Source organism: Molothrus aeneus, chromosome 5 (assembly GCF_037042795.1).
Source record: "Molothrus aeneus isolate 106 chromosome 5, BPBGC_Maene_1.0, whole genome shotgun sequence".
Taxonomy (NCBI): domain Eukaryota; kingdom Metazoa; phylum Chordata; class Aves; order Passeriformes; family Icteridae; genus Molothrus; species Molothrus aeneus.
The window spans coordinates 32,788,599-32,811,586 of NC_089650.1; the positions used below are offsets into that span (position 1 = coordinate 32,788,599).

General features: G+C 40.0%; 2 protein-coding genes across 3 annotated transcripts in view; both read left to right on the forward strand.

Annotated features, from left to right (window-relative positions):
- Positions 1-11,489, forward strand: part of NAP1L1 (nucleosome assembly protein 1 like 1) — a 28,738-nt gene extending 17,249 nt beyond the window's left edge. Inside the window, exons 6-15 of one of the 2 annotated variants that reach the window (XM_066549963.1) lie at positions 343-423; positions 654-782; positions 1,280-1,351; positions 1,978-2,117; positions 3,846-3,991; positions 4,078-4,097; positions 5,233-5,355; positions 6,469-6,501; positions 6,930-6,980; positions 8,726-11,489. In XM_066549963.1, coding sequence (XP_066406060.1) covers positions 343-423; positions 654-782; positions 1,280-1,351; positions 1,978-2,117; positions 3,846-3,991; positions 4,078-4,097; positions 5,233-5,355; positions 6,469-6,501; positions 6,930-6,980; positions 8,726-8,761 — 831 coding nt within the window. In that variant the 3' untranslated portion in view covers positions 8,762-11,489. The remainder of the gene's footprint in view (positions 1-342; positions 424-653; positions 783-1,279; positions 1,352-1,977; positions 2,118-3,845; positions 3,992-4,077; positions 4,098-5,232; positions 5,356-6,468; positions 6,502-6,929; positions 6,981-8,725) is intronic. The other variant, XM_066549964.1, reaches the window with a different exon arrangement.
- A 4,925-nt stretch (positions 11,490-16,414) lies between these two features.
- Positions 16,415-20,800, forward strand: PHLDA1 (pleckstrin homology like domain family A member 1). The gene is made up of 2 exons (XM_066549965.1): positions 16,415-16,993; positions 17,101-20,800. Exon 1 carries the CDS (start codon positions 16,530-16,532, stop codon positions 16,986-16,988), a length of 459 nt encoding a protein of 152 aa, XP_066406062.1. The 5' UTR covers positions 16,415-16,529; the 3' UTR covers positions 16,989-16,993; positions 17,101-20,800.
- Positions 20,801-22,988: the final 2,188 nt, after the last annotated feature.

Sequence of the window (22,988 nt, forward strand, 5' to 3'; positions counted from 1 at the left end):
CAATTCAATTGATACAATTTTGCCGTCCAAGTGAATATCAACTAAGATTGAGAGAGTGAAAAGTTAAGTCTGTTCCATAGTTACCAAAATGACTTCAGTATATCAAACCTCATTTTAATTGAGCAAATGTCAGATGATACTGTAACTTTTCTGGGACTTTGGTGTTTATTTTAGTGTGTTGTAAACCTCCTAACTGCTGTATCAATCTTCTAGAGCCAGAAGAAAAGGTAGATAGTTAATGTATTACTAATTGTGTAATTTAGGATTACGAATTTATTGGTTTGGGCATTGCTTATTGCAATGACTAGGAAATTAGAAAATATTCTTGGTTTAATCTTCCAGCGAAGTGAAATCATCAATGCCATTTATGAACCTACAGAAGAAGAATGTGAATGGAAAGCAGATGCTGACGAAGAAATTTCAGTGAGTATCTTAATCAATTCTCATCAGTAATCTCAAGCTTTAGCATGAAACAAGATTCATTAAGCTGAAATTTAAAAAAAACCACGTTTGTAATGATTACTTGCTATTAATGATGCTAATTCTTAATGGTTGCTTAAACATCCACATGACACTGGTATCAACAAAGAACTGATGAACCTTATGATGAACCTCTTAAAATTAAGGAAACCCAATATTTTTATTTTCTTAAGGATGAAATGAAAGAGAAAGCTAAGCTTGAAGAAGAAAAAAAAGATGAAGAAAAAGAAGACCCTAAAGGAATCCCTGAGTTTTGGCTGACAGTATTCAAGAATGTGGACTTGCTCAGTGATATGGTTCAGGTAGGCAGTGGTCTAGCTTTGTTTAAAGTTGCATTGGTAATTAATCCAAGTATCTTTAAGAAAGCAGTAACACTTTGATACTTTATATGTCTGTTGGAGAGCAATAATGGAACTGTTACTTGGATGTCATCTCTGGTAACTTTTCAAGTGAGAGTACAGAGCACTGAAATACCTCCCTGCTGTTTTATTTCTTGAACCTATTCTATGATACTAATGAATTTTTGGTGCTTATAGAAGTGTGTGTTAAAAGTGTATTAGACATGTCTAAAAATTGTACGTGGTGTTAGTGTGGGTTTTGGTTGTGTACTGTACTGGGGACTCTGTAACAGCCATTGTTGCCATCTGCTGGTCACGTTCATGGAAGTATTTCAGTGTTGTAACAAGGTTTTTTTCCTAAGTCAAACTTGTTCTAAACATGGCTTTTTATCTCTGTGAGGCCTTAAATCTGTCTGTAATTGAATGTTATGAAAATTAAATACACTGTGTTTTCTCTACAGGAACATGATGAACCTATCCTGAAATACTTAAAAGATATAAAAGTGAAATTTTCAGAAGTTGGACAACCTATGGTTAGTTTGACTTATTAAACAAGATTACTTTTATGTTATCTTAAGAATTATTTGTATTTTAGCAACATGGTCTGTGATAGCCAATTGTCTTGTGGAAATCATGAGAAAATATACAGCTGCTGCTTCTGAGAAAGCAGTACAAGGTCTAGTGCTAATCTTGCATCACCCTGTGAATGGGTGTATACTGAATTTAGCCTTCAGCTTCTGATGAGATTTGCCTTAACAGCTGATAACTTAGGTTTCACCATTGACTTTTGATACCTTTGGGTACTTTTTCTGTAACTGCTGTAATTTCATATATTTCCCTGGCAGAAATCAGACAGTTTTCTAAGTTATAATATTTTTAAATTTAGAAATTCTCCCTGTACATTAGTAGCAGGAAATCTGTGTGCTGGGAGATACGTCATTACTGCAAGCAGTATAATAACTAGAAAGTGCAAGATCAAGTGAATGAAAAGATTTGAAGATCTTTGTACAACTTGGGTGGCAAAAATTCTAGAATAAGTTATGCATGTATTGGAGAAAGGTGTATTCTATTGCATGTGTAGTGCTTGGATTTAGGTGTTAAGAATTTAAAGGTGTTTGTAAATAACTAAAGTTACTGTTCTGCAATTCTTTTTTTTAAGAGTTTCACATTAGAATTTCATTTTGAACCAAACGACTACTTCACAAATGAAGTGTTGACAAAGACGTATAGAATGAGGTCAGAGCCAGATGATTCTGATCCCTTTTCCTTTGACGGACCAGAAATCATGGGTTGTACAGGGTAAGTGCTAATAGATACCATTAAGGCAATATAGCAGCTTTGCCCTTAGCATTTTCCAGCTGTAGAGTTTTACAGCATCTTGGGGAGGTGCTGGAAAAGATACTTCCCCTAGTAACTTGGGAACAGCTAGGTTTGATATGAGTTTTTTCATTGTTACCAATAACTTCAATACAATGTAGAAAACCACATTATTTGTATTGCATAATTTATAAGCATATATATTATATAAGCATATAAATAAAAATCTAGTCAGTATTTGTTTACAAATGCTGTTCTGCAGTCACAAAAGGTGAATTGAAATCTTTTAGTATCTTTTAGTAGGTCTGTATAGCTTTTGCTAGAATTTGTTTGATTGCTTTTATTAATATTTTTGTATTTCTGACACGCAGCATTTTGGGGAGTTTATTTCAGATTTATTTTTTATATTGCAGTTGTCCATTTTGTTTTATAAGCATTAAATGTTTACCTTTGAATTTCTGTCTATTTGAGAAATGGAAAATAGTTCTCATAATTCCAGGTTACTCTTTTTAAAAAGCTGTCACGCTGCTTTCTTAGTGAAATCTTCTGTTTTAAATTAGTTAAGTAATTTTTTCCTCTACATTTCCCTTTTTTGTGAACAGAGGGATGAGAGAAAACTATGTTGTACATAATTATTCTTATGAGTACACTTGGGCCTGTTCAGTAACTTTTGTGTTCAAGTCTCCAGTGTTCTGACTGCTCTTCTGAGTGATAACAACTAAGTTACAGACTGCATAGTCAGTGTTGGTTTTACTCTTAAATTAATCTCCAGTTGCTCATACTGACTTTTTTGCCTCTTTATTTCCCAGTCACTTAACATATTTTCCAAAGTCCTGTAAGATTTAATTTTAAATGCTTGGGTAGCTTTGATTAAACTGTTTTGTCTTCCCCAGTTTGGACTGATTGGCAAATCATGAATCTTGACAGAGTTTGGTGTGAGTTGCCACTGCTTCTATAAAAATTATTAACTCCTAGTCCTTGTTTTCTCTTGTAGCTAGAATAGCCCCTTCTTGTCCCAAAGCAACTCACTGAATTCCTTTGAGTCTGTAAAAGAATCGAATCCAGGAACTTCTGCAAATGCAGTTAGTTTCACTGATGTGACTTTCATTTACTTGTCACCAGAATGCTTTGACTGTTAGGGAACCCTGGAGGCATGATTTTGCTCTGTAAGTAGGATAGAGTTAAAAAAACCCAAAAAAACAAAACCCAAACAAATGAATATAACACAAGACGACAAAGCCCTCACAAACAACTCAAAATCAGCCAAAACCTATGTGCTCGTTTGATGCATTGTTTTAAGGACTTACTGGTTATAATGATAGGTGTGGTGAACTTGGGCATATTACTAATATGCCCAAATATGACATTGCTTTACAATGGATGGGAGGCTCTAAATTGGTGCAGTACTAGTTGTTGATAGAAAACTAGGCACTATTTGGTAGCTAGTGAAAATTAGCATTTCGGAGATTGAGTGGAGAAGGAAAAACTAATGGATGGAAAAAATCCTAAAATTAACCTTGTTACTCTTGTTCTCAACCGATAAACTAAGGAAAAGATAGGACTAAATAAATACTAGCTTAATATCCTTTCATCCCTGCATTCTTGCAGTTGTGATAGTCTCAGTAGATACTCGTAACAGGGGAATGATATTAAGCTGCAGGTGTTTGTGGGTTTTTTCCCTGTAATTTGGTTTTTTTTTTTACTCTTTAGTTGCCAAATAGACTGGAAAAAAGGAAAGAATGTTACTTTGAAAACCATTAAGAAGAAACAAAAACATAAGGGCCGCGGAACAGTCAGGACGGTTACAAAAACTGTTTCCAATGACTCTTTCTTCAACTTCTTCAGTCCTCCTGAAGGTAAGCTGAACACTAGTATACATGTATTTACTTTCGATGTGGAATGTATCTCACTCACTTGTTTCTTCTGGTTTTTTTTTCTACAGTTCCTGAAAGTGGAGATCTGGTAAGTTGGCTTATTTAAAAAATAATGATGGCGTGTTTATGGAATTATAAAATTTGTTAAACAGCCTCAGCTTTAACTGCTTCTGTCTTTAACTGAGAATACTTACGAAGACTAGTATGTATTTGACTTTTCTTTTTCAGGAGGAATGTTTGAGTTGGGTGGTAGAGTTTAGTTTAGTCAACTTTAATAGCTTATGCTTCCTGAAAGCTACCTTGTGGGTTGTTAACAGTTGTAGAAATGTAGTGATCTACGTTATTAGTCTTTGATCTAATGGGTGGTGTAAGTCTCTCTCTTCAGGTGTTCTTTGGATGATTTTATCTAATGGCTGAATGTAGCCAGTTTATGTTTTATTCTGTTAAAGACTTCTCAAGCTTTTAACTCTTGAAAGTAATAAAACAGAAAACTGCAAGAGCCTGCTTTTCTGTGTGCTCAGTATGGTAATAACCCATCGTTTTTGTAACGAGAAAAACTACCAAAAATATTTAACAGTAGGGAATATATTATGCAGTTTGAGTGAGAAATATGAAATTAAAGCTTCCAGAGGCATGCTGTTAGAACTCTAGTTGGCATGGACACCAAAAGCTGTATGTTCATAACATTTAGAAAAACAAAAAATAATTGCTCAGATGGGAGACAGCAGAACACTTAGTATGAAAACAAGAGGAGTGAAAGTCTCATATTGGATCAGAGAGCATTTATAAGTGTCCAAGTGCTTCAGTACTGGCTTTGTCTAATGGGAATCAAGGGGATGCACTGTAGGAATCAGAAGTAGATTGTAAAATCTTTATTGTGATAGGCTCACCTGGCTATTGTTCACTTATTTAATAGTATTGTGCATATGAACTGAAAGTCTATGGGAGATACTAAATAATCCTTATACTTGGAATAAAAGAAACTCCAGAATGGTATATAATTAGGCTTTCTGAAGCAGCAGCTCCTCCCTGTATAATGTAGGTGGCTGTTCAGAGTGTAAAACTTGGCTCCTCAGGTTCAGTTCTCTAAAGCAGCCCCTGGAACAAAAAAATCAGTAATGGGATCTGTGCAAATCTGACCACATCAAAACCATGTAACTTGTGTGTATGTGTCAAAAGGAGTTACCATCTTATAGTTTAGGAAATAATATTGTTTTATGCAGGATGATGATTCCGAGGCAATCCTTGCTGCAGACTTTGAAATAGGTCACTTCTTGCGTGAACGTATAGTGCCCCGGTCAGTACTGTACTTCACTGGAGAAGCTATTGAAGATGATGATGATGATGTAAGTATAATATTCATTCAGAGCACTAAAATCCTTGAAATAATGCTGTTTCATGCTTGGGTAATTTCTTACATTGGTATCTTTAGAATGGGATGTTAGTTGCAGCAGAGCTTCCTAGATTGTTCAGGAAGAGCCCCATAAAAATAATTCTTCTTTGAAGTCGTGACTTCAGAGTTTTGTGGCAAAAGCAGTGGTAGAAGCTGATCATCTAGAGGATGTCATAGTAGCATTTTGTATTTAAGGCATTCCTAGAGAAGTGTACCCAATATTTTGTGGAACTGTAATGAGCTGCCAGAGAACAAATGAGACTTTTTCTAGCTGCTAAGCCTGTTCTTTGTGCTTACAGTGACATTGGGCTATGAAGTTTTCAAGTCTCATCCTTTCAAAAGTACTCTCTTTAAAAAAAAAAAGCTAGATAAACACATTCAAAGCATGCCAAAATAATCAAAGCAAGTTCTGCAAAAGCTTAAGTGTTTTAAAAGAGCTAAGCTTGAAATTGTCAAAACATGAAGTCTCAGAACTTCATACAGGTGTAAAACATTTTTTCTGTGGCTGCCTCGGCTAAACAAGGACAGTTTGACTGTTAAGATGGCTTAGATATGTGCTGTCTTTAATGTTTAGAATCTAAACTGTTGGCCCTTGTTGCAAAGGCTTGGCTGGGGCTGTGGAGGAGGGAGGTACTGACAGGACGGGCTGCTTTGGGCTCCGCTGTCCCCTGCTGTCCCCCAGTGGTACCGCAGGGTAATCACCTCCTCCCGGGCTGCATGGAAGGGGGACGGTCTGCTCTGCCAGAGCTCACCAGGGGGAGTTGAACATTGCTCATGCTGATGCAAAAAGTGTTTTTAAATCTGACAGACACAGGAGCTTCTTGGTTCAAATTAAAAGAGACTAGATTTAGATTAGGTTGGATGAGACTCTGAGCAACCTGGTCTAGTGGAAGGTTTCCCTGCCCATGGCAAGGTGGTTAGAGCTAGATGACCCTCAAAGCCCTGTCCACCCCAAACCATTGTATGATTCTCTTAAGATCACAATATGGAGTGGTCTCTGGCATCTACTTGAGCTATAGATGGCTGCATTTATGATATTATCAAAACTATTTATTTTCTTTTCTAGTATGATGAAGAAGGTGAAGAGGCAGATGATGAGGTAAGATGACAGATGCCCCTGATTCAAATAGTTTACGTGTTGTAGTTTGTTATCTAGAATAAGTGTTCCTTTAGTTTTTGACTGCTGTGGACACTAAGAATTACCTCTGAAATAAGATAGAACATACTGTTTGGTGGATCTCAGATGAAGATAATTTAAAAAACCCAAAAAACAACACAAACAACCAGCAAGACAACAACAACAACAAAAACCCCAAACCAAGCTAAGGCAACCTTCAAGGTATCTTAAAAATTAAGCTGCCACTGATGTCAAAAGATGCACATTATGGAGGATAAAGTAATACAATATGTATAACATAAAGTGGTAATGGATGTATTTCTGACTACAATTTAATCTTAATTTTCATGAAAATGGCTCCAGAAGCTGAATGTGGATAAGCTAGAGAAATATTAAGTGTTTTTTTTCAGGAGGGAGAAGAAGAAGCAGATGAAGAAAATGATCCTGATTATGAACCAAAAGTAAGGAATTAAAATGAATGTTTAAAGTTTGTGTATGCATAGAGACATTTAAAATTTTATGTATGTTGAATCTTGATTTTAGATTAAGTATTTAACCAATAGTTCCTATGGGTGAGCATGTTTGCTTTTGAGGCTGTTTTGGGCCTAATTCTGACAGAGTAGAATTGGTAGAGAAATTTTGTAAAAGTTCTTTCTCCAGGAGTCATTTTGTAAAAGTAACTTTTGGCTTTGAGCATTGAGGTTAGTCAGGCTTGGTTTTCTATAAACTTGTCTTGCACCAATTTGCTGCCTAATAAACATTGCAAAATGGTTGTAAGGACATGGAGAGAATTGTGTCATCCAGCTTCAGTTTTTGGGGACTTGCTACAAGCTGGCTCTGGCACAGGTTTTCCCAGCAGAATACAAAATACGCTCTTTCGTGTTAGGTAAATGGCAAATCTTTCATTGTTTGAGGTAGCAGAAGTCAAGGTTCAGCAATGCATCTACAGCCAAGTCCTAAAATGTGAACAGCCAAGAGCCAACTGGAAGCTTTCTTATTCCATGAGAAGGGAAAAATCACTAATCAGGCTGGAAAAACAATTGTGAGCCACTCAATTCATAGCTTTTTGATAGCTGAGAGAAAGGTACCTCTGGCCACCTGAAAGCATCTGAATGTGGTAGGTGAAAGTTGCAGTCATGAAGTCTGTGAAGTGCTCCAAAATGCCTGCTGTTAAAAGGGTTTGTCATTTCAAATGAGTGTTTTTTCAGTAGGAATGGCTTGAGCTGCTATCGAAGTACTGTTGAGAAAATTACATTAATCTTAGCATTGTACATAGAAAGGCAGGGTACAAACTTGTGATCAAAATGTACAGCCATCTTGGTGATGTTTGATCTGCTATAGTGTATTCAAATTGGTTCCTGTCAAGAAAGTTTTGAAATCCAAATGAAACAGCTGCAAGTTGGACTTAATTTCCACCATTTCAGATTGCTTTTCTCAGTGAAACAGAACTGAGAAAGGGCTAGGCTAGGCTCAGAGAGCTGCTCAAAGGCTAGAGATAGTAGTGGTGCTATAGTGGTGTACCTGCTGATCTCAGGCTGTAAGCCAGCTGAATTTATTGAGGCACTCTGCTCCTAGAATAGCTATCCAGACCAAGGAAGGTGGTGGAGTAAAACCTGCAACTGAACTCTGCCCCTCCTGAAAACTTTCTTGAATTCCCATATTACTGCGACATATTAATGGCTGTTTCACGAACAGAAGAAGTTTTCCATGTTAGAATTTTTTAACTAGAATTTATTGCAAAAGATGCTTCCAGAGCATTAGGAACTGTGATTTGGCATTTCATTGCATTGCTGTACAGTGTCTTCTGGCATAAGGCCATGCTCTTGTTACCACCCATAGGAAGTTTATTTTGTCTCAAACTGTGAAGAGGGCCTGCATGCTTCTTCTGAGCTTCTTTGTTTGTTACTGCACCTCACTCTTCTCCTTTTTCCAGTTACGGTGTCTTTTAGAGTACTTCACCACACTTAGTTCTGAAGAGGTTTTTATTCTGGACTGTATCCTGATGTGCCAACAAAGCCAAAATAAATGCAGTGTGGATATTGCTGCATCCAATGACAGTAGTGTTGCAAATGGTAGACAATTAATGCAAGGGATAAGATGGAAGAACTTTGGAAGAATATTGCAGCTTGAGAAAGCATGCTTAGCAATATTGATAGTTCTTCTTAAATACTGTTTCTCTAAACTGTATTTCCTTTTTTTTCAACAGAAGGATCAAAACCCAGCAGAATGCAAGCAGCAGTGAAGCAGTGTGTCTGTGGCCTTGAGGATTACCTGCACTGTAATAGCCTAAACACAACTATTAGTTACTTACAGCCTTATGTTTTGTATCTTGGTAGAATTAAGTAACCGATTTGTTAAAAAAAGAAATTGAACACTTAAGAACCAGTTTAAAATGTAGGTTCAATCTACCTAGCATTTTAACAGTATAATTTTCTGCCAATATGTAGAATGCAGTAAATGCCCTAAAGCATGAATGTTAATTCATTGCTACATAGTTTGGTTCTTGTGAAGTCTTTGTCATGTAGCTATTAGACTGCAGCTGTGAAGATGATCAGAACTGTTAACTGAGACCAATATTTGTTTAGAGAAAACTCTCTCCTGAAGAACCAACCAAAGTATTTTTTCAGCCCAGTAGTCTGAACGGGTTTAAGTCTGCTTGCACTAGCTGTGCCTTCATTACTTTGTTATAGAAATGGCAGTGACTTGTACTAATGAAGATGATGATGCATTTTGAATTTGACTACTTGAGAGGACTAGTATAACTTGTTTAATTTCCTAATGAGACCACATTAAACATTCATAACTGTCAGCTTGTTTATGCTATGGGTTTTGTATTTTATGTGACATAGTGATCTACAAAAGAAACCTAGTCATCATATTAAGGTTATTGTTTACCACAGGGGTGTGAATAAAACCTAGTATTTTCAGAAGCTAGTCTTGTTTTATTACTTGTGTATCTGCATGTGTAAACTGGTAATGCATATCTTACATGCTGCAGTTCACGTTTTACTAGAAAAAAAAGCTGATAATTACTGAAAAGTAAATTATATAGCATTTGAAAAACAAACACAATAGTTTGGAAAGTTGGATCCATACTTTGCACTTGCAGTGTGATACTTGTGAATCTGAGCTCAATGTTTCAGTGATTGGTCCACACTGCCATTTTAGAGAAGACAAGTTCTTAGAAGTGGGGCTAGATCTGATAAAGGACTTCAGTGTTGCTGTGCCTGACCCTAAGGCATTGCCTATTAGTATGAAATCTGGAGTGAAGTGCCTTGGATTTTCAGTCTGTGTAGATGGAGCTAGGTGGTCCTGAGCAAAGCATGCCCTGCAGTCAAAGGGAGTGCTGGCAACACATGGCTGTATTCTAGTTTGTCCTCACTGTATCAAACATCTATGAGGAAACCAACCCAAAGAAATTCTGCTTTCTTCACCCTATGTTCTGTTCACTGTGCTTGTGTTTGCACATTCTGGTTCATACTTTGTCCATATTGGATATTTTTGTCAGTTGAAACACATGGGCTAGAAGATCTTTCTCGTCTCATTCTTACCTTGCCTCTAGCCTAGCAGCGGAGGTGCTTGGTGAGATGTGTATTTAAACATACTGAGCTGAAAGAGGCTGTGAACTGATGTATTCTGAGTTTTTCCAGTCAGTAGCATGCTAGCATAGCCCATGCTGTCTTGTCCTTCACACAACTAAATATATATTCTAATCTTCTAAGCAAGTAGATAGCTTTTTCAGGGATGGAATAGTCCTTGTAGTGTTGGAAATTGATCTATTTCTGCAGTAGCTACTGGTTTTTTGTGCCACTTACACACTTAGCCATAAAGGTTTTAAAAGAGCAGGGCAAGGAGGAGGCAATGACCACGTGAGGATAGGGCTGATGGAAGAGTTTCTGTAGCATGTCTCTTCCCTGGAGGGTAAGTAATACAGAATGAAGCTTATCCCAAGTGCCCTTCTAAATCCTCAGCCCCCCTCAAGAAGATGTGGGTCTAGTGTCCTCTGACTAAAACGTTTTAGTTTTGTTACTGATTTTTCTTTTTTAATTCCTTGAAGGCCTAAATACCACATTGCTTCATGTCAGAATCCCTGTCAGGCCTCTCCTCTCCAGGTATCTGTGGATTTGGGAGGAGCTCATTGTCTATAGCTGTATGTAAAGCAGGACCATTGAAGCTGTGATCTTAGGTGTTTTTTAGGTAACACAGATCATAGCATAGAAAAAGCAGTTATGAAAGGTTAACAAATACTCTCAGTAGCTATGTGTTAAAGTAGATATGGTTGTGTTTTTTGTGGTATCAGAATATGCTTATGCTTATCCTTTATCCCTTACCCTGCCAGGTGTTTGGGTTTCACATGGTCTCTTCTCTAAACATCTCCCAAGATTAGGTTTAAACTTGAGGACTTGTAGAGACCAAACTGTGATAGTATGTTCTGAGCTTGAGAAGTCATTAAGATGGGGCTTTGGAGTTCATACATCTGGATATGTGAAGTCTCTGAAGTCCTTACTTAGATCTAGCCCATTTTTGCTAACAGCATCTGGTAACTGTATTTTTAAAAGAAAATGAACTGTTAAAAGTTGTAAGTTTCAAAATTCACTACTTAACAAATTTGGCTTGCTTTTTGATTACTTTCTCATTTAACACCTTCATAACATACAATGGGATACAATATTTGAAAAGGGGAGTTGTTAGATGCACACCTGCAGCCTGCAAGATCCAGGGTCATGAATACATCGTATTGACAGATTTTGGTAAGCTTCTCTCCAGATTGACATGCTAGTTCTAAATCAGCAGTTCTTGTGCTCTCCAGACTGCAGCAAAAAGAAGAATATAAATGAGGTGCCAGTTCTTATGGCATTGGTTAAATTAAAACTGTTCTGGTGCTTACTGTAGTTTTGTTATTAATGACACTCTTGTTTAGCAGTTCTGAAAGGCAGTATGTAGCAGGAACATTAAACTTTCAACATTGATTGGAGTGTTGTGACTCATTCTTTTCACTTTTCATTTATACCAGGTGTAGAGAATCTCCTCCGTTAATATTTGAGGAGGGTAAGTTACCTTGTTAACAGGGTCTGGCTGGGAAAATGTGTCACTGAAATAGAAACTGCTGTCTTTAGCAGCAGTTGCAGAAATATACCATAATTTAACAGCTGTGTAAATAGTGTCTTCTGTCCAGTTTTGTTTGCTGTATTGAAGGGAGAATTATTTTGGGGGGAAAAGTGGGAGGTAGCTGAGGAAAGAGGAGAGAATTAAGTGACACTTGGGATGACAGGGAAGGGGTTTCAGGGCTTACGTTTGATGGAGAGGGAGGCTTTGCAATTCTTTCATAATTGCTTTTAGCAATCTAGATTAGATTAGAACTGAAGAGTTTGCCTGTTTGATACAACTTTGTTCATGTTAAAAAAAGTAAAAAAAATACAGCTCCTCAAATAAAGGAGCCCAGATTTAAGCTTAGCATTCCAAAGTTTTACTTTTTGGAGTTAGAAGTGTTTAAAGTTTACTTTTTGGTGCAGTTAGAAGTGTTACCTTGGATTATTTGAACACTGGGCATAGCAACACTGCTTACCAGTGTCTCCTAGCTTCATAAGCTTAGATGCTCTTCTGGGTTATTGAAATTGATGTTCCTGAAACTAATAGCTGATACTGTAATTCTGACATGTTTTGCTTTTTAAGTGGAAAAAGCCAGCAGAATGTAGAAAAATGGAGAGAATTAATGTGTTCACCTCCAAGCTGGTACTCAAAACTCGCTGTTTCAGGGCCCATTGTTGTCAGCCTGATTTGGAAATTGATAGGAAACTTATATGCAGATGAATGATTGACCTTTCTGCTAAAGGTTTCCTATTTCCAAAGGTGTCTACGCAGCAGTTGTTTACCAAATGCTGCCTTTTGGGCAGAGGGTTGTGCTGTGACGCTCTCAGCAGCTTAAGGAAGCAAAATGCTACACCCTTCAGTACAAAAGGGACAGCCTGATAATGAAAGCATGAACAGCCTTGGTGGTCTGCTAGGCTGGGTCCAGAGCCACATGGATGTTGGAGTAGGTAGACTCAGCTCTACAGTGCTTTCTCCTTTTTTCTGTACAGATTTGGTCTTCTCTAATCCAAGACTTTTACAGGTCAGAGAAGTTGCAATCACATCTCCATTTTCATTTCTTAATAGCTGCTCAGTAACCTGTTTAAGGTTCCCCACAAGATGTCAAGAGGATGTTGAGATAATTGACTTTTAATTGGTAATGTTTGCCTAAATTGAGCATAAATTATCTACTGAAAATATTAAAGTCTTACTTCTATACACTAACAAGAGGAGGTAGAAGTTTGTCCACATGGCATTTGTCTCATTGCTCTTAAAATCCCCTTGTCAGACCTTTGCTCAGGCCTGGTAGTGTTCCACGTGTGCTCTGCGTCTCAGCTTTTGTAGGAAAATCAGAGTAAGTAAAGCAGACAAGACAGGGTACACCAGGTACAGATAAGCTGTTTATTCCATATTTTTCTGTGCCTGTGTACACCAGGGACAGGCACACAAGGTTTGAGAGGCTATGGCAGAAGGGCTCTTGTGTTCGCAGGTGTCTGACTAAAGCCTGTGAATTGTCAACACAAGTTGGCTCTGCAGCTGCAGGAGGGGCTTGAGTCCTGAACTTTCTCTTATGAGCTTTGCTTCTGTGTGCTCAAGTGTTGGCAAGCAATTGCTCAAATTTACATTTGCCCTGTAGTGGAGAAACTGTTCTGAACTCATAGGTGTTTTACTGCAGTGGTCAAATCTGAGACCCTTAAAAGCTCCTTTACAGCCTAGTTTTTCTCTACAATGTGTGAGCTTAAGTTGGAATATTTTTGGAAAACCACTGCCTTGAAAGTGCAAAGGACTTGGAAATAGCCAGGCTGGAGAAGCTGCTATGCCAATAGCTGGTGAATTGCCTACAGTTTATTTGGTACTGCCAGGGGTTTTAGGGAATGCTAAGGCCTGGTAGTTATGGTAAATGTTTCACTACTGTTTCACTTACTGAGGGGTATATACAGGTATCTATGAGATGGAGTTGCTGACAGGAAAAGTCTGCACCCAAGGTCACATTTTCAGACTGTAGTGTTTCAGGTTTGACAGTAGGAGGCATCTTCACATCAGCTATTTCTGGAATGGCTGCGGAACCTGCCTAGTATTTACTTCAATACTAGGTAGCAGATGTGAAGCATTTTATATAAATGCAGTGGTTTAAATATGTATTTCCAGAAAAGTAAAGTAAAATCTCAGTGTGATGCTGTAGTGTGCCTAACTGTTGAATGTGGTTTGTCAAAATAGTAATTTAAGAAACATTTGCCGAAGTTCAGTTTTGACTTGCATCTAGGAAAACTAAGGAAAACTAAGTTTGTTATCCTTTACTGGCAAATTGTGCACGATATTTTGTTCTTTTATCATGGAACTATCAGTATTTCATCTTGCACTAGTCTTGTAGCTTTTGACTGATCTGGATTTTTGGTCAAACATAGTGTGTTTTAAATGGCTGTTAATATTTGTTGGCTTATAGAGTACAAATTTAAATGGATGTTTTGCGCGTTTGCTTCTGACCACATGCTTAGGTGAATTTCACCAGGAATAAAGAGTGCTGTGAGTCTGTATATTAGAGTATGTCCATCAGTGTTTGGAGTTGGGTTCAAAATCTGACATTCAGTGCTTTGTCATGGAAAGGCAAAGTAGAATGAATTTAGTCTCTTTCTCCTGTATGTTTGATGAAAATATTTGGCCTTCCACACTAGTCTCCATTTTTTCATATGATTAATTGCAGTTTACTGTCAGTACTGAGAACAAGAGAAAAAACTCACCTTCAATTATACAGATACCGGTTGTGTGTTAATGTCCTTAAGTGTTACAGTGCAGTGTTGTGCGGTGGGGAGAGAGTTTTTGAGTGCTGTTACAGTGTAACATGGCACTCTCAAATCAAATGTGAGTTTCCTCACTACTGGTTAGTGCATTTACCTGGAATCAAATGGCTGTTTGCTTACAGCAGTGGAGCAGCAACCAAAACTGAACGGGTGAATTGTTAGAAATTGGTCTTCTGTAGGTTTAGCCTAGTGTCCTATGACTTACATAAACTCAGTATTTTATTAAGCTGGTTTATATAGGTGAATCCATTTTAACCAGTTTGCTTTGGTAGGAGAGTTTCAAAATTGTGTGTCACATGAGCAGAGACCTCATCAGGAGCAAAGAAATCAGTGCAAAACACAAGTGAAAAGGCAGGAATTCTCTTACACTGCTCAAGCTGGTTTTGAGACACCTTGTATTTGCACAATCAGCTGGAGACACAGATATTTGTGCAAGGAATTTAGGTTCAAATGGCAGTGAACTGCTGGTGGAGGCAATTGGCGAATGGTGTTCAGATCTTTTGAAAATTAGCATGTGTCTCTGTTAAAATAGGCATAAAATGGTTGTGAGAATGAACTGTATCTTACAGTCTATCCATCCAGCTCTAAGGAGAAGGGACTATTTTTTATATAAATGGATGGTTTAGGATATTGATTTCCTTTTCCACCTAATTTATGGCTAGTCAAGTTGCCTTTGTTACTGAGTGTTTTCTACCAGGGTAAACCAGCTAAATTTTAATTGCTTTTATTGCCTTAAATTGTTTACCCCTCAGCAATTTATCAAAATTACCTTTGAACTTAAAGAGGAAAAGATTATAAGAGGAAATCCTTTTTAAAATGTTATCAGAGATAAACTCCATTAAAGCTATCATCATTCTTTATTTTTTTCTCTAATCTGTTAGAACACAGCACATGCTGCTGCATGATCTGCTTCCTAGCTGCCAAGATTGATGTGAGGAGTTTTTTTATGGCCATGATAGATGTATGTTTAAAAACAGTGCTCTCAGACATAGTATGAAACTTCTAGCATTCGGTTTACGTTGGCCTTGTCAGCCAAATTAAGCTATGTGGGATTTTGATCTACATCTAATACATCAGACGATTAAGAATGAAATAGTTTCATATTAACCTTAGGTCACTTTACTTTTCTACTCATTTATTCAAAAGCTAACCTCGGGGGATCATCCAAAAAAAGCAGAGTGATAAAAATGCTCCTAGCTGCTTGCCAGTTTGATTTTGTTTGGTTGGTTTATTTTTTCCCCAAGTCTGCTTTTGCAATTTCCATGTACTGAGGTCCTGCTGTTTCCTTAGGGCAGTGCTACAGATGTCTTTCTTTAGACATTATTCAAACTGCTGCAGAAAGTAAAGATTTATTTCATATATATACAGTTGAAGCTGCTTCTCCCCAGGCCAGGGAAGGAATCAAGCTCTTGTACCGGTTCTTTCAGGCTTTCTTTTGTTTAATGGGGCCATGATCGCTTAAATATCAGCGTTCCGCTGGAAACTGGCACTCTTTTACTGGGCTTTGAATCGAAAGTATGCAGAAGAGGGCCCTTTACTGCTCTTGCCCAAGGAGGCAGGATGGGGAACTACATTTCAACTAAATAGTGCGGGAACACCCCGAGGAAGGCAAAGGAGCACTTTCGGGCATTTGCCGTGTCCTGGTACTGTCCGTGTATCATTCTAGCGCTGGTTAGCTAGGGCGGGGAACCCCTTCCCTCCGCAGCCGTGCTGTGCCGTAGCCTGGGGCGCGGGGCGGGGAGCCGGGCCGGGCTCGCTGCCGCGGGGAGCGCAGCCCCCGCCCCGCCCGGCGGGCGGCCCCGCCGCGCCTCCGGCTCCGCTGCTCTCACCGCGCTGGGCTTCCCCGCGGCCGGCGGGCGGGAGGAGCGGCTGTTTCCGCTGGGTGTCACTCTGGGGTGGGAGAGGCGCATTCAAAAGCGGGAGGGGAGGGAAAAGCCCGCCGACAACCCCGGCCGCCCGCACCGGCAGCGCCCGCCGCTCGCCACGCCGCAGCACGGGCGGCAGCCGCTCCGCTTCCTGCGGGCCGGGGCGCTCCCGGCCCTCCGCATCGGAGCCGGCGCCCGGCGGAGAGTGCTCGGCTGGTGCCGCCTGCGCCCCGAGCCCAGCCCCTGCGGGCGGAGGCCGTCTAACCCTTCCAAAAGGATGCTGGAGAGCGGCTGTAAGGCGGTGAAGGAGGGCATGCTGGAGAAGAGGAGCGATGGGCTGCTGCAGCTCTGGAAGAAGAAGCGCTGTATCCTCACCGAGGAGGGGCTGCAACTCATCCCTCCCAAGCACCCCCCGCCGCCGCAGCAGCAGCAGCAGCCGGCGCCGCCGGCCGAGCCGGCGGCCAAGATCAAGGAGCTTCACTTCTCCAACATGAAGACGGTGGACTGCGTGGAGCGGAAGGGCAAGTACGTGTACTTCACGGTGGTGATGGCCGAGGGGAAGGAGATCGACTTTCGGTGCGCACAGGAGCAGGGCTGGAACGCGGCGATCACGCTGCAGATGGTGCAGTACAAGAACCGCCAGGCCATCCTGGCCGTGCGCTCCACCCGGCAGAAGCAGCAGCACCTGGCAGCGCCCCACGGGTCGCGGCTCCGCGGCGCCTCCAACTCCGCCTAGCGCAGGTACGGACCCGGCTCCGCGCCCGCCGCTCCGGCACCGCGGGGCTGCCCGCCCCGGCCGCCGCCTCTTCGCCTGACGGGTGCCCTGTGTGCTCTCTGTCTCACTGCAGGTCACGGTCACGGAGCGCTTCCGAGAAGAGGGACAGAGCGCGTTCGTGGCGGACCTGCTCCAGGGGCTCAGAAACTGGGCAAACGCCGGAGGTGCGGGCAGACCGGAGAGAAGCGGCTCAAGAGCCCGAACCTCAGCCAGCTGCTGCTGCTGCTTTGCCGCCCTCGGTGCCGAGAAGCATTTCAAATCCATTGTTTATGAACCTTGGAAAGGATCCTTTGGTGCGATGGGACTTCTAGGAGACATGATGTACTGTAACTTTATTTTAATGTATTTTTTTATTTATTAGCGTTGTTTTCTTTTGGTTTTGTTTTCCTTTATTTTTTTTAAGGCTTATTTGCAAGACATTTCTTAATGTAGGCCGTATCAAAAAAGTAAAGGAAAAAACAATATGCATGTTAGCTCCCTGAAAGAATGGAGAAGTTCTGGGTACTTTGTGTGCAATTTGACAAAAAAGTTATTAATTTTTTACCCAAAATACAGCGTATTCCACCAGCATGGAAAATATGATGTGTGTTTCAAAATTTGGCTGAAACCTGTACTGCATATGAAACCTATTTTCTCTAATGAGGACAATTATAGTCTGGGGCTTAATTGATTTTTTTTTATTAATATTAAACGTGGTGGAAGATGATAAAAAGTTATTCATGTTTGGCTATTCAAAAAAGCGATGTTGCTTGTCATTCTGGGATTGAAACCAACCTGTTCAGTGTATGAGCGGAAGGAATCTGACCAACTTCTTTTGTGCTACAGGAATCTGAGTTGGACTCCAGCTATCTGTGTGGTGTGCTTGCTCCTAGGCTGGTGGGCCAGGGCTGGGAAGTGTTCATGAACGTTTCTTAGCTTCCAAGTTCAGGGCTCCCTCTGCACGCTCAGTTTTCAAGTGATCTGGACTCTCAACCTGTGTTGCATTTTCATGGCGGTTTTTTAATGTCTTGCATTAAACCAGTCTGTAGTTTAAAATTTTATGTATGTTTTAGCGTGCAAATGGATTATTTTGGTCACAGTTTTTATAAGCTGAAAGTTGCTCTCTAGCTGAGATGAACTAGATTAATTTTGGTGTTTAGCACTGTCAGATGTTGAGAGAGGCGTGCCATCTTGCCTCTAAAAACGTTGATGAAGCCATGAAGTTGGAAAACAAAGGGCTAATTGCACAGCTGGTGTGTGTTTCTCTGCCTCTTAGAAGTCAGTGGGAGTTGGGCTGCCGATGCTGGCGGGAGCGGGTCGGAGCTCCTTGCCCAGTGCAGAGGAGGCAGTCGGGCATGGGCAGTGAGCTTTCTAGGACAGGGCCCTTCTGGCAGTGGCTGCTTAACCTTGGGTGCTGCTACCGCCCAGGTTCTCGGGTTTAAATGAAAGGGGGAAGCTGCAAGTGGGATAGAGCAATGTGGCCCATTATCTCTGGTCCAAGGTAAAATGTCAAAGCCGTGGAGATATTTATTTTAGCTAGTGTGGTGAGGAAAATGGCTTTTAGCCCCTTTACAATTTACATTAATATAAACAAAATCTTTTAAAGCTACACATCCAAGGCTTTTTGTGTAAATGAGGTGTAATTTGACAGCAAAAGCCTTACATTCTCGGCGCAAGCTTATTTCTGTAAGTGTTTAAAGCAGAAAGCTGAAGTGATACTCAAAGGGAGATTTTAGAATTCACTACAGCGTCCGTCGGTCCCTTCCTCTGCACTCTAAGATCAAGTTCAGTCCTGTAAGGAGTAAATTGAGGTCTGTGTTAGCTCTCATCTTTTGTTCCTTCCCCCAGGTGTCAGAGTCACAGATCTAGACAAGGAAAGCATGGTATGGTGCAGATCAAAGCCCCGACAATGCTCTGTAGTTACTCCTGAGCGCTTCTTTTTGACCTGGCCCTCGCCAGGGCTGCGTGGTGAACTTGGGGTGGTGGATTACAGCTGTCCTAACTAACAAAGTCACTGTTTGGCCATTAATTGAAATCTGAAGGTGCCCCGCATCTTCTAGGATTAGGTTCCCTGGCTTGGCAATCATAACACTGAATTTCCACTTTTCTGTACATCTGCCATGATCATTCTGCTAACACTTGGACGTTAGAGCTGCAAGGGGATTCTCTAATGAGCTAGTCAAAGACTCACAAAATAGACTGTAATTTGGCTCCTCTCTTTAGAGTGATTAACTACAGTTTACTGAGAAACTAATCCACCTTTTCAGGTATACAGATGTAATGCTGATCTCACTACTAAAATGCATTTTAGCCTATTGAAGGATAAATGTAACTGATGAGAATTAATTCCTATTTGATCAGAGACACATGTATTTCTCTGAGAGGCAGTTATTCTTGTCCTCGGTGGATGCAAGCCTCTATATGCCACAAAAATCTGTGGATGTAGTCTAAAGCTGAAATTTTGCTGTTCTTCTGGAAGTACTTGTACTTTGAAAGCTAAAGATGATAATTTTAGTGAGAAAATTAACATGAAGGTATGAGGAAACTACGTTCATTTCAAATTTGCTATTTTTCACTGGTTCAAGGTCAATACCCCACTTTTATGTTTCTTGTTTTAAGTTGGTCTAAAAAACCTTTTGCTCTGATGTAGTTCAACAAACTCTTGTTGCTTGTCATTACCTGCTGTGTTACCTGTTTAGAAATTTTGGTGTCAGCCAGTCTCCTAGTGTGAGAGGTGGTCACATCACAAAATCTACCTTGAATACCTCCAGCCTGAGTGGGTGGGATGGGTGTAAGGATCAAACTTTTCCCTCGTGTCTCCGAACTGTCTCCTAGAAACTGAATGAGAACAAATTGGCTGGGGTCCCCTGGGGACAGTTGGACCATGTGGCTCATGCCCTGTCAGTATAAATAAGGCTAAATTGTCTGATGGGGGGACAGTCTGACAACTTTCTCACGCTCAGAATTCCATGGTGTGTGGGTTTTTTGTTTGTTTTGTTGTTTGGTTTTTGGTTTTTTTTTGGTTTTGTTTTGTTGTTTTGTTTCAGTTTACTTTTTTTTTTCCTTGACTGATAGTAATTTTAGACCAAGAAATTGTTTGATGTTATAAGAGGCACTTCTGGGGTTTTTTTCATCTTGCCCCTCTATTACTACATAGTCTTCATTTGAACATCTGGATTTAATATTGTCTGTTACTGCATTGTAAGCAATGGCTATGAAAACAGGTTCAGCACATCATGCTCCATCTTATTGGAGCTTTGCAGATAAATAAATTAAGTTGTCCTTCCTCTTCCAAAAAAAAAAAAACCCTGAAATCTGATAGCACATGACTGAAGTAAATTCATTACAGAATAAACAAAAATGCTGATAAAACACACACAGGCAAATGCTTGATATAGATAGCAAAAGTGGGGACAGTATTCATAAAAAGGTTAAAATTACTTGTTGCAATTTAAAAAAAAAAAGTAATCAAGAAAATCCAAGCTGTGGTGATGAAGACAATTTAGGAACTGGGGGAAAAAGGAAGATCAAGTGGATGCTGTTTCTGTGACATCCTGAATTAATTCCTCTTTTTTAAGGTTCATGATATTCAGATGCCAGCTTCTGAATTATAGCTGCAGTGATGTATGAAATGTTTTCTTGCATATCCTCTTGTGAGCAGAAATACCAGTGTCGTCAAAAAAAATTTGTGTGTAAATATGACTCATAAATGATTTCTGAGAGATGTGATTTATTTTTCATATTTTTCAAGATACATTCCATTTCAAATAAAGAGGTATCTATTGAAAGAGGTCTCCATATGTTGGAAGAATGGTTGTTTGGTGGGCTATTTGTGATGATTAAAGCCTGGTCTAAGCTTTTCCAATGTCTTAAGCTCAATCTAAGAGCCGAAGAGGAACACTTTGAACCTGGGTAGGTACTCTCTGAAGACCCACTCAGATGCTCCAATTAATCTTTATATATATAGCACCATTATGAGATTCAGAGTCCTCAGTTTTGCTTCTTGCAGTGTGTGATGTGTGAGCACCCACACCAAGTGTAGCTGATTTCTGTAACACTCAGTGTCACAAATCATGTACAGCAGTTCTTTGGGGCACAGAATTCAGGCTCATCACTGTTACCTGTAAATGCCTTGCTCTGTGTGATATTAGGAGGCATTAAATGAGCCTTGTTTCTCTTTTTCATAGATCTTAAACACTATGATTGAATTTCAAGTAACCTGAAATTAATCCAGAAAAAAACCACTTCCACCATCTGGCATAAACTCCGACCTGTTCTTTTTTAGCTTCATGGGAAAAGAAATTAGGTGTAACAAGAAAAATGTGCTGCTTTGGGCTCTCTGTAGTGCTGCAGCTGCTCAGATGTCTTGGACTGCCCTGATATGTATTGGTATGGCAGCAGGTCCTCATTTCCAAGCATCTGCTGAAGGTGTATTACTTTCAGGGACACAGGGTGCATTGACCTAGACATGTTGCTGCTTGCCTTCACTGGGGAGATGTCAGTAACCTCTACCATAAGAAAGCCTTTATTGTAACAAGTACAAGTCCTCTTTTCAATAGCAAACACCCCAAAATATAGGCATTTGAACTTAATATTGATATGCAAATTACAGCTTAAAGATCTGACCTCTCACAAGCGCTGGTGCTCAGCAGCTTTGAAAAGTCAGTTAAGCATCTCTAAATTTATTATCTATTCAAGGACCCACTGTTCCTTACAGCTGTTGCAGGTATCCCTTATAAGCTTTTAATAGCAGTAAGTGTCTTTGTAAGGACATAAATATGGAACAAGAGCTTTATAACTGGTGGTTGTTTCTGCTCCAGCACCAATAGCGATATCTTCACAAAAGTGCATCAATACATGCTTCTCTGCTTTAACTTTTGATTAAGAGGATGTGAAATAAGAGCGCTTATGTTTTTATGGTCCATATGAAATGGTCCTAGAAAATAGGCCATTATTTTCCTAACAGGGGATATTGTCTTACTAGCATTTTCTCTTAAGTTTTCTCTCATCTGAAGTACAATGTGGAGTACAGAGAGATAATCTGGATCTGATTCAAAGTTCATTGAAATCAACCAGAATTTTTCCAGACTGGGACAGATGTTGGCCTTTTCCACAAATGGTGGCTGCTTCTCTTTTGATTTAGAAACCCCAGAAGCAAGACCTTTGCCCATGATCTGTGTCAGTATTGATGGTGTGTGATTAGGGTAACACTGACATTCTGTCCTTTCATATTTCCCAATTAAATTATGAGGAGAGGAAGATGAAATAATGCCTATGCTTTTTGAGCAAAACAAAATACAAAAGAAGACCAATCTAAATGTGTGTGTGTCCTCCTTCCCGCAGATGAAATCTAGACCAGAATGCGATTTCACTGAATTCACAGCACACCTCAAACTGAACAATTTTCTTTGTAATTGAACCCAAACCAGAATTTAATGAAAGCCTTCACTCCTCTGAGTGCTTGTTTCTATCAGGAACAACTCAGTCCTTTTTAGAAAGTGCCAAATTACTTCCACACCTATCCATATTTTTTTAAAATAAAATCAACCATCATAAAGACTTTCAGCTTCAGTCTTTTATAAACTTGAAATAAGTGTTAAAAAAATAAAAGTTATGAACAGTACCATGGGTGTTATGTTTTTTTCTGTCTTTCCAGTGTGGGATTTTTGATGTGTAAGGTAAGGACCCTGGTACACACTTCTCACAGTGTTGCTTTGTGCCTTCTGTGCTGAAGAGGAGCAGAGGTGCCTTTGGGCCTGCTAAGAGCTGAACATCCTCAAGGTGTCCTGGCTCCCAAAGGAGCTGGGAGCTGCTTGGGACCTCAGCATGAGGCTCAATTACTTGTGGAGTCTTGGCCTAATGGTACACACAGAATTTACAAGGAAAGGGACATCAGCTCCTCTATGAAGCCCTGGGAAGTGAGGCTGTACTGCCAGCTGGTGTCTGCATGAATCTTGTGCTCTGCCTCAAAAGCCTGGTTGG